This window comes from Cajanus cajan, chromosome 2 (genome assembly GCF_000230855.2).
Source record: "Cajanus cajan strain Asha chromosome 2, NIPB_CcT2T_4, whole genome shotgun sequence".
NCBI classification, from domain to species: domain Eukaryota; kingdom Viridiplantae; phylum Streptophyta; class Magnoliopsida; order Fabales; family Fabaceae; genus Cajanus; species Cajanus cajan.
This window is the reverse complement of record NC_138518.1, coordinates 12060707-12073052: the sequence shown is the minus strand read 5'-3', so window position 1 is coordinate 12073052 and position 12346 is coordinate 12060707. Positions and strand designations below refer to the sequence as shown.

Below are 12346 nucleotides of genomic sequence, written 5' to 3'. Positions count from 1 at the left end.
GTTCCGACTAGGGAACGGCCTGTTCCGATTTTGGAACAACCCATTCTGGACTCCTAAAATCAACTTGTTTGGGCTTCAAGCTTCCTTGTTGTCATATGGTGTTGCCTCCATACTTTGAGAGCTCCTCCTCTTCATAGTAGACGTCCATTTCATTTCTTTTGTAGTTCTGGATAAAATTGGTTATTCACAATATTGTTTCAAATATATACGATAATTGTTACTAATACAAGGTCTGTTTAGATAAATTCTTTATTAAAAAGAGTAAACATGAAATAATTTTTTATAAGATAAAACTAATTAACCTACGCATAAGTTAAAGTAGCTAGGATTTTGTAGAAGCTAATGTGTGAGGTCATTTATAAATTAGTTAATGTATAAATTAATTTTATCTTATTGAAATATTTATTTAATTTTTTCTTTCTATTTTTCTTAAATGTGTTCATATAGACATGGAGAAGTTTATCCAAATAAATGCATATTACAAGAAAGGTTTACTCAACTATGTCATGTCTTCAAATATCATTCTCTCCATTATTTAGATTGTTGTAGGATGACAAGTTAGCTCACCACATGTATTTAAATCCTCCATCATGTTACAATTATTATAGTTTATTTGGATAAAAGCATTCAAAAGACCTTTTCTATTGAAAATAAAAAAAAAATAGAATTAAATATGTTTTTAGTCCCTAAATTTAGGATAAATTTATTTTTAGTCTATTAAATTTAAAATTGTTATTTTTAGTTCTTGTAATGTACAAAAATCTTATTTTAGTCTCTCGGGTTATCAATAATATATTTGAAAATAACAGATTAAGACAATTATGCATAATTAGTTAGGTTTGATGTGATATTTCACTGATAAGGGTACTAATAGGTAGATTTTATGTAACAGTATTTAATAGATTTCTAAACAAAAATTTGAGTATAAGGATTAAAACAAGATGTTTTGAAATTACATGGGTGAAAAACAAATTTATCTAAATTTAAGAAACTAAAAACATATTTATGGAAAAATTTTATTACAAGTTGATATATATTCTATATTATTGATGAATTTATAATTTTAAAAATTGATTTATTGAACGTTTATAATTTTAAGGTTTTATAAATATTAAATATATTATTAAAAGAAAAAGTTTGGGTTCATTAATTTACGGAGTTCTTGACCCGTCGTTGTTGGTGTTATTAGGCATATAATAATTTTGAATCACTTTTAATTTGATATGAAGTTAATATTTTATTTTTTATCTATATAATTTTACTTATTTTATCTTTTAATTTCTGTATTTTAAAATAAATATTTTTAGTTTCTATACTTGTTTTTTTTAATCTCTTTAACTCCCACACCATTATTTTGTGTCTAACATTATCTCTTTTTGTTTTGATGTAATAGAAGCCTTCAATTATGTGTTTGTGATGCAGAAATTATTATTTTGTAGTTAAAATATCTTTTGGGTTGTTTTAGTTTCACTTACATTATTTTTTAGTCCATATACTTACCTTTTCGATCTCTTTAAAACCCTAGCATTAATTAGTGTGTAACACTGTTTCTTTGTGAGTGATGTTAGCTATTAAATCCAAGTGATGTTGATTTGTTTGGTTTGGTGGATGGTGATGTGTCACCTCATAAGAAGGATAAAAATGAAGTCTTTGATCAACATATAAGGTTTCTTCCTATCATAGTCAACATTCTCATGAAGCAAGTGGGAAAAAAACCTCATTCTAGTTTTCCTTTTATTGTAGAGGAGCACAATGGCTTTGGGGTTTTTATGCAAGAAAGGATGCGTTGTTGTTGTGGTCTCATGGTGCATAAGGATAAGGTTATATATTTTTCAATAATGAGTTGTTTTTAGTGGAGTAAGGTGGTGTTGCTATTGTTGGTGGAGCTCAGTGGTGTCGTTGGTTTTGGTGGAATGGGGTGGTGGTGTTAGGTGTTTTATGTATGGGAGTTTGATGGACTTCTATGGTAGACCATGTTGTCGTTTGGTGAACTTATGAGGTGAAGTACATTGGTAAAGGTAGGTGATTTTGATCCATATTTTTTCATCTCGTTGTTCCCTTTGAATTAACAATAGGAAAAGCTTTTATTTTTTTACCAAGTTTATTTCGTGTGAAACTTGGGATGTATTTGTACATTTTCACTATTGATGTATTTCAAGAACTCACCCCTCTTGGATGGATATCTCTAAATTCTCACTATTGTATGGTGGAAGCAACTCTTTATTTCTCTCAAAGAGATATAGAGGAACTTTCTCACTACTTTTTTTTCCTCGAAGAGAACTCTAGAATAGATTATGTTGGGGTACAATCAAAGTTCCACATCTTGAAAACAAAAGAATGAACATGGATTTATATACACACATATATGTCTCCATTGGTTAGAAGTCTTTTGAGTGATATCACTACAAGAAAACGGTGAATCAACAGCGGAAAATAAGCGTTGGTTAATAGCTGACGCAAATAGTGTCAGAAAAGCCAACACTATTTTAAGATGTAGCGTCGGCTTTTTCGACACTAAATTTAAATTAAGTTTAGTGTTAGAAAAGTCGACACTATTCTTTAAATATAGCGTCGACTTTTCCGACACTAATTTAATTTAAATTTAAATTAAATTAGTGTCGGAAAAGCTGACACTATATTTAAAGAATAGTATCAACTTTTTCGACGCTAAACTTAAAATATTTAATTTAAATTTATTTTAAGTTTAGCGTCGGAAAAGCAGACATTATTCTTTAAATATAACGTCGGCTTTTCCGACACTAATTTAATTTAAATTTAAATTAAATTAGTGTCGAAAAAGCTGACGATATATTTAAAGAATAGCGTCAGCTTTTCAAATACTAAACTTAATTTAAATTTAGTGTCGAAAAAGTCGACGCTACATCTTAAAATAGCATCAGCTTTTTTGACAGTATATGTGCTTTGAGAGAGATAAAGATAATTTTTTCAATGTTATATACGCATAATGTGTTCTAGTACACTTGCTTATCAAGTTCACTTAAGACCTCAAGGTTCACGGATCGAGTCCCGGGAATGTTAAAAATATGAACGAATAAATGATAAACTGGAAAAAGAAGATAAAGAAAAAAATAAAATAAATTTTCTATCAACATAGTATCGGCTTAACCAACAATAAAAAATTAATAAAAAATTAAAATAAATAAATTTATTAGTGACGGCTTAGCCAACACAAAAAAAAATTGTGTCGACTTATTTAGCAATAGCCAAAAACTGACGAATAACCGACAATATTACGTCGGGTTTTATGATTTAGAGTCGTCTTTTGACCGACTCTAAATCGGAACATTCTTGTAGTGTATCAAAAAGAAAAATCGTGAGGCTTTATGCGCGAAGTGAACAATATATTACCAATGTGGAGACGTTGCGTGTGTGTGAAAATCTCTTGATGCATAACAAGTGATATCAAAGTCATTAGTTTGACCAAGTGACTAGCTCAATGAGCATGATGGTTGACACATGGATTTGAGTATATGATAGTTGGTAGGCGTGGATTTCGGTATAGGATCTCTTGTGTCGTAAGTCATTCTAATAGTGGGTCCATATATATGGAAGAACTAGAGTTTCTCTAGTAACATGGAAGGTTAATATATAGCCATGTTTCGTTATCGTGAGTTAACAATAGAACGGTAGTGCAAGTACTTAAAATGTGATTGAGCTATTTGGGCCACATTGGATATACTCATGGACTGATAGCTTTTGTTGCAAATGGAGTTAAACCATGGTCCTTTGCTTGAGGAATGGATTTTTAGGATACAATCAAAGTCTCACATCTTGAAAATATAAGGATGAACCTGGATTTATATACATGTATATATGTTTTGTTGCAAAGGGAATTAGACCATGGTCCTTTGTTTGAAAGGAGGATTATTAGGATACAATCAAAGTTCCTGATCTTGGAAACAAAAAGATGAACATGAGTTTATATACATACATATGTCTCCATTGGTTAAAGGATTTTGGGTGATATCCAAAATCCTAAGAACTTAGGTCTAAAGCGAACAATATCTTACCAATGTGAAAATATGTATGTGGAAGATTGAAAGGAATCAAATCTTCACCAAACGTCTCCCCATTTATAACGGATGGAATGAACATTCATTCATGACTCTTTATGCATAACTATTCATTCATTCATGGTTGTTCATGAAAAAATGACTCTTTATGAAAGAATGATTTTTCGTGAAAGGATGACTCTTCATGAAGAAATGATTCTTTATAAATAAATGACTCTTTTTGAAGTGCATAATCAATTAAGGGAGGAATCACAACATTAAGGTAGTGTTTGGACTAGCTAATCTTTCTTTCTGGTCAATCCAAGAAAATGGATCACCTTTATACGATGTTTGAAATGTGTTGTTTTATTGTTAAAGGGTTGTCGATATATTTTCAATTAAGAAAAACTCTTTTGTTTATTTTATTTTTTTCTTAAATATGAGTTTAGTCCCTTTAAAATGAGTATATTTTGATTTAGTCCTTGTAATATATTCTTTTGTTTTTCATCCTTCAAAAATTCAAATTATTGTTTTCGTCTTTAATATTAAGTGACATTTTTTAACTACCTATATGTTTGTTAGATGGTTATTTGATTATCCTAAGTGGTACTCACAATTACGTGTGATACTTTATCAGCACGTGACATTTCTAAATTTTTTATAAATTCTTAAAATAAGTGTTATAATGTACCTTAAAATAAATATTAGGAATCAAAAGTAGTGACTTTAGAGGAATGAAAATAAATAAAAATATTTTATAAGGACTAAAACTAAAATTTGTTCATTTTACATAAACCAAAAATAATGTTTAACAATTTAAAAAGATGAAAAATAAAGAAAAAAATTATAAGGATTAAAATCAAATTTACTTATTTTACAAAGAGTAAAATCATATTTAATACTTTTATTTTAAACATGCATTTTGAAAATTTATTCAAAAAAATCCAAATATTTACTTGATCTTCGGGAAATATTTATAAGTATTGTACGTAGTACATTAAGGAATTAAAAGAAAAAAGACTTTGTGAGAAAGTATTATCAATGTATCTCACTTAAATCTCAAATACAACTTTATCGTAATTTTTAATAAAAAATACTTTATATATAGTAATTTCTTAATTAATGCGCTAAAGACACTTGTTAGTGCCTTAATCTGATTGTTTTTGTGTTAGATAACCCACTTGCATCCATGGCAGATAATATAATAATTCACGAATCTATTTGAAAGTCTTTGAACGAAGGACGTTTGTATCAAAATTAAACGAACCCAACCAACTTGATTTAAAGCTAGATTGAGAAACTTGGGCCAACCCACGTCTTATAAATTAATCATTTTTTTTTCCTTCTCATTTTTCCAATTTGACTCTCTACGTACAGTTTCCAGTTTTATGCACAAGCTCATTGCTCAACACAAAACTAACTTGCATTTCCAGCAAAAATACCATAACAAAGCAGATTCTCATTTCATTGAATGCACAGCTTCCACCAGATCACATAATTCTCCAATTTGTACAAACAAAAAGTCAATGAATCATGGCTAATTAGAACACAGCAGCTTTTAGTCTCCTCCCCAACTCCTTTCTGTATGTTCATAAAGAAATTACCATTGTTTAGCATAACATCAAATAATGCAAATATTTCCTATGACACATATTAAGAGGTTAATAACAAAAACTTTAGCTTATACCTCATAAGTTGCCTATCAAAGCCTGAAGCAGCTAACAGCCCTCTATTCTCTTCAGCCCTTCTGAGGAGGTAAGGCATAACCATTTCAACTGGCCCAAAAGGCATGTACTTGCTAACCTGAAACCCTGCATTGCTCAAACTAAAGGAAAGTGCCTCTGACATTCCATATAGCTGTGCAAACCCTAGCTTGTGGTTCACCTTTCCAACCCCCAATTCATGTGCCTTTGCCACAGCCAATTTCCCTATGCAACATTGTCACATCAGACACTTGAATTTGGATCCTAAGGTATTGTATATTAAAAGAGTAAATACTCTATTTATTGATATTATAAAGAGTTTGAATACCGTCATTTAATACAAATTGTTAAGTATTATAAATTGGTTTATTTTTATAATAATTATCTTAAAAGTATTAAAGATGATATTTGTTTTTTTATAATCATTGAAGATGATTTCTTATTGATAAATAATGTAAAAAAAAAATATATATATATATATATATACTACACTATTGATAATTTATAGATCAATTGAGCTATATTATAAATCATAAAAAAATGAATAGCCACCTGATTCAATATTGTGAGTTGCAAGAATAACTGAACCGGGTCCATTGGCGATCTTCTCAAGAAGAAATGATGAGCAATCATTGAAGCAATTATGTGTGTCCTGAATGGTATTGTGAATTGGTGATGCGAACCCCAAAGAATCAGCCAATTTACTCTCTGTGGACATGTAAGCACCCCTCACCAATTTGAACCCCATTGGAACTCCCATTTTCTCTGCTGCTTTTGTTGTGAGCAACAACCTCTCCTTGGCATCTTTCAAGTAACTTTGAATGGTTCCAAACACAATGGGCTTGTCATCCTTGTTGTGCATGATGGCTGAAGAGTATGTGAAGTAGTCAATAGCTGGCTGAACTGTGGTGTGCTCTGCATCAACCAACAAAGGAATATTGGCATCCACACATTTTTGGCAAAGTTCAAGGAGTCTCCGGTTGGCAAGTTCAAGATCACTCTCTTCTTCTGGGCTTAGAGGCTCTGGTCTCTTCTGTGTGTGGTACAAAGGGCTTGATTCAGCAAAAATTGGAAGGGAATCTTGCTTCCATGGCAAAATGAATGAAGGGTCTTTCTGTTGCCATCTTAGAAGATCACTCACTCTTTCTAGCAATGCCATGGGGCATATTGCAGTGATTTTTAAAATCACAAAACTCACCTATCACATCAAAAATTAAATTGGCCTCCATAAGTTTCCAATTAAATTAACATATCCGTGGTAATAAAAATATATATATATAGAAAAGTTGCAAAACCAATTGACTCATTTTCAATAAATGGGTAAGTGGGGAGAAAAGAAAAAGGTTTGGTTTTTTTAGACTCCCACTAATTTTGGACGAGTGACATTTTTTTGCCACGTTTCATTTTATAAATGACATGCATTTCACAACTATGATCTGACCAGTCACCAATAGAAAGTAAGATATAAAAAAACAAATGTAGAATAAATACAAAATAAAGAGTATCAAAAGTCAAAATACCATAACTTGTGAAAAGATTAACTTTTGATAATCATATTTACAAAAAGGAATATGATTAGTTTCACGTACACGACATTATTTTTACCTTCTTTATATATATTCCGAAAAATGTGAAATTCTTCCACTATTGAATGTAAAGATAAACTTGAAAAAAGAAAACGATGCAAAATTATTGTATAATCCGATAGCCAGAACGATAAATAACTAAGCTTTTATTGACATATAATTATTTTTTAATTTACAAAAATAAATTATAAAACTAAAATATGTCATATAAAGATTCAAAATCCATCCATTCCGAAATTATTAAGTGATTTCAGACACAATTCTAAATAGTCGTTACATAACATATAATTAAAGGTTTTAAATTTTGCTCCTAGATTACAAAATTTAAATAATATCATAGAGTGGTTAATTAGTTAAAATCATAGACATAAGATAATTCTCAACTAGCTGCCTAATGATTTATTTATCTATGGTGTGAGTTTAGAAAAACACGTGATTCAGGTGGGACTTTCTCTCTTGTGCATGCATGTGAGAGACCAAGGAAAATAAAATGGAGCTGTTTGGAATCCAATTAAGTTGAAGAATCCAATTAAGTTGAAGGCAAAAGGTGAAAAAGCACTTACAGAAGAAGGTGGAAGCGATTTGCTAACATCCACAGTGTGAAGGAACGCTTCAAGGTTTCTGTCACACCCTTCATTATCGTGCGCGTCTTCCACACCGTAAGCCAGCATGCCATGCAACCCTCCGCCGTTCAGCGCCCCTATGCTCCTCCCTGCCGCGGCGGCATCCTCGCCGGCGCAGAAGTTCGCGTACAACGTCTCGCGCGTGGCGGCCATCACCATATCCTTCAACACCCCTCTTTCGAACACCCTCGACTTCATCACCCACATTCCTAAGTCCACCATCGGCCCCACCGCGGTGGCATGCAGCACCGCGGAGGACCGGAGCAGTTGCCTGGTCGACACCGACCTGAACAGTTGCTCCGAGTCCTCCATGTTCAGCTCCGTCGCAGTTGAGGGAGGAGCCGTACGACGGCTTCTCGATGACTAGCGACGGAGCGATGGAGGACGGGATGGAGGAGTGAGAGGAGTCGAGTGCCCTTGTGTTGTAACGGAGGTTCTTGAGGATTCTTGGAGGGATCACGCGAGTTGCCATCAAAATCACGAGGTTTGATGATGATGTGAGGTTTTTTTTTTATGTTGAAGAGGTTAATGAAAGCGTGTTTCTTTGTGTTGTGTTTTTCTCCAAGGTGTGGAAATGATGGAAGATGTGGTGTTGTGTTTATAGGTGCCAAGCTGAGAAAATGGTAGGGGTTATGTAAGGAAAATACAACACTGCAAGGTTTAAGTTGGGTAAGTGCATGGTATGTGATATATAAGATTAGATTGGTCAACTTGGGTTTTCTTTTTTTATTTTTGGTATACTAATTATTTTTTTATTTTTCTTTTAATAGTTGGAACGAGATGGAAGATTTATTCCACGTAATTGCTTTGTTTATTCCGCGGATAACATAAGATGTATTATAAACTTTTGAAAAAAAAAATACTGATAAGAGAAAAATAAAAAATAAAAAAAAATATTTTTTCTACAAGTTAAAGACTAATTTATCCGTAAGCTAATTTATAATTTTTAAAAGATTACATAAAAAAATTTACAAATTAATCTATAAATAAATAAACTTTTGTTAATTCATATGTAAACTAATTTTAACTTATAAAAAAATTATATATTTATTTTCATAAATATTTATAGAGACACTTATCTAAATTAAAACGTGTTTATCATGTAATTCTAAAGCGGGATCCTTAGCTGGATTTGCATTGCTTATGATGAGCGCATCATAGTTGGAAGACTTGTGATTCTGCGACAATATTGAACACATCAATCTGCCACATTTGCTGTATTGCATATTTAGTGTCTTATACATTTACTATTTGTAATCATTCTCGTATTAATATAAATATAAATATAAATAAATATATATATATATATATATATTGCAATTTGTAAACATCTAAGAATTGTTTTTGATCAATTTTCCCATTTTTATTTTCTTTACATATACCTTTTTCAACCAGTTAATCACTCAATAGTTTATTTTTTGCCAAAGAAAATTTTGGTGCTTCTATATTCCATTGTTGAAAGGTCAAGTTTGAAAATTATTCGTTGAATAATCAGTGATGCAAATTTATTGTCAATTTACAAAAGAACTTTGAAAAATATTTTTTCCCACTAAAAGATAAGATTGGTTTAAAATGATTGCTTAAATCCAGCTAAGGATTCCGCTTTAGAATTAGATGAGTTGTAAATCGTTATCGTTTTTCTTTATACTTAAGTTAATTTTCTGAGTCATTTTTTATATAAGAATTATAATATGATACGATGAGAGAACTTTCACGTCGGTCTCATGATATCATCAATTGCACTTTCATAATATAGTTTCATTTCATACGTTTCATTGCTTCCTTTGTTTGGTTGATAGATGGGGGGCATATCTTATCGCTTTTAGTGGAAATTGAAGTGAACTTTATGAGGGATATGAGTTCTCCACTTGGTATGTATGCACCAATAAGAGAACTTTATTTAAACAAAGAAATATTCTATTCATATAGTAAAAATTTGTACAACGAATAAAGATAAAAGGTAATAAAATAATTAATACGATAAAAAAATGATATTATAAAAGTTATTGTATAAATAATATATTTATAAAAGTGTCTCATTCAATTTCTCCCTCAATGTATAAATATTGGGCATAAAAAAATATAGAAATTAATACTTAATTTTTCCAACCAATACCCCAATATTTAATATTGAAGATAAGAAGAAAAGAGCTTCTCATGCTGCACCAACCTGTCTAGTTGTGCTTGTTAGTGAGTAGTCACATTTATAACATCACATCTTATATGTTTATTTTACTCTTTTTTCATTATAATATATATACTACATACATCTACCTCCTTTTTCTCTCTTTTTTTTTTTAACCTCTTCCATCACATGGGTATATACATAGGGCCGGTTCTCAATTTTTTTAAGGTCCTGGAAAAAAAAAATTATGCTCTCGGTTGAGAAACAAAACTGAAGAAGAGAAAATTATTATTATTTAATTTGTTGATGACTGATACGTGACATGATACAGGATATATATAAGTTTATACAACAAATAATAAAATTAATAATAAAAGTTGTTATAATAGAAAACGTCAAGTATTCTTTATTCCCCCCTCAAACTAAACTGGTCTATAGAAACAACATTTAGTTTGGGTTTTAAGCTTTGAAAGATGATTGTTGAAGGAGACTTGGTTAGAAGGTCAGCCACTTAAAATTATGAAGGTATATGCTTGACTTCAATGAGATCCTAGGCTACACTTTCTCTTACAAACCACAAATCAAGTTCAAAATGTTTTGACTTGGAATGAAGGACTGGGTTCGCAATAAGGAGGGCAACACCCAAGTTGTCACACCAAATTAATGGTGGTTTGGTGTGCTTTGCATGCAATTATGTTAATAAGGACTGAATCCATGTAATTTCAGGTACTATGGCAGCCAAGCTCCTAAATTTTGCTTCTGTACTTGATCTGGAAACAGTGTGTTGCTTCTTAGCCATCCAAGATACAAGATTTTTTCCCAAATACACACAGTATCCTGTTGTAGATCTCATGTTTGTTCTATCTGCTGCCCAATCAGAATCTGTGAATCCAGTTATTGGCGGACTGGGTGATTTCTAAATATGTAATCCTTGGTCTTTTGTGCCGCTCAAGTATCGTAGCAATCATTTTACACATCTCCTATGATTCCAGAGGTTTGTGCATAAACTGGCACAATTTGTTTACAGAATAGGCTATGTCAGGTCGAGTTATAGTGGCATATTGAAGAGCTCCAAGAACGCTTTTGTATTGATCGGGATTGTCAAAGTTTTCTGTTGAATTTGTTAGCATTCTGCAACTAGGAGGAAGAGGTGTCTTTACTGGTTTGGAATCCTGCATATTAAGTTTAGTCAACAAATTATTTATATATGTTGATTGAGTTAAAAGCATATTTCCTTGTGTATCATAGTGAACCTGCAATCCGAGAAAATATATGTAACTTTCCCAAATCTTTTAATGGGAACAGAGTATTCAATCTGTTAATGAGATTCTGTATTAATGCTTGAGAGCTCCCTGTAATCAAAATGCCATCCACATAGACTAATATATATATTGTATGAACAACATTAAGAAGAATAAAAAGAAAATTATCACATTTTGCTAGTTTAAAACCAAAAGTGATCAAAGTAGAAGCTCGCTTAGCAAACCAAGCTCTAGGGGCCTGTTTATATGGCCTTTTTAAGCCTACAAACAATAGTAGGATGTTGAATATTAACCCCCCAGGTTGTTTCATATATATATCCTCTTTTAATGAACCATTTAAGAAAGCATTATTGACATCAATTTGTCTTATTGGCCATCCCTTTGTAAGAGCAATAGAAAGAATTATTCTTATATTTACGGGTTTGATAACCGGACTAAACGTTTCTGTATAATCTAGGCCTTCTTGTTGACTAAAACCCCTAGCCACAAGTCTAGCTTTGTGTTTAGATATTGTTCCATAAGGTTTGTATTTTAATTTGAATATCCACTTTGATCCTATTGCTTTCTGATGTGGTGGTAGAGGGACTAAGTCCCATGTTTGATTCCTGGTTAGAGCAAGGTATTCTTCTTTCATAGCATTGAACCATTTCGAATCTTGTAAAGCTAAAGTAACAGTACTAGGTTCTATTTCAGGAATGAGGACTCTAGGTTTGAATATACCAGACTTGGACCTAGTTATCATATTATGCGTGTTTTCAGTTATATGAGGATCTATACTATGAGATATGTTATGATTAGAAGTAGGACCACTTGCTACCTGATAGTTATTGGTATTTTCAGGCATGGGATTTTGATTTTCATCCATAACAATTGTGTCATTACCATGATGTGGAACACTATGTACAATAGGTATAGTTGGTTAAGAGGTATTCACAGGGTTATGAGTAGCATGCATCTCTTTGAAAATGTTAGTCAAATAGCCTCATATAACTTAAGAGGGGGAGGGGGGTGAATTAAGTTTTCCAAATTTTCCT

The 12346-nt window shown here is 31.6% G+C and overlaps 1 protein-coding gene across 1 annotated transcript; it reads right to left on the bottom strand.

Annotated features, from left to right (window-relative positions):
* Positions 1–5452: 5452 nt before the first annotated feature.
* On the bottom strand, positions 5453–8575 carry LOC109813651 (proline dehydrogenase 2, mitochondrial). Its single transcript, XM_083067906.1, is given in 5 exon segments — positions 5453–5594; positions 5701–5941; positions 6269–6914; positions 7866–8270; positions 8272–8575. Coding segments are annotated over 5 exon segments (1458 nt in total). The 5' UTR covers positions 8398–8575; the 3' UTR covers positions 5453–5554.
* Between the last annotated feature and the right edge of the window lie 3771 nt (positions 8576–12346).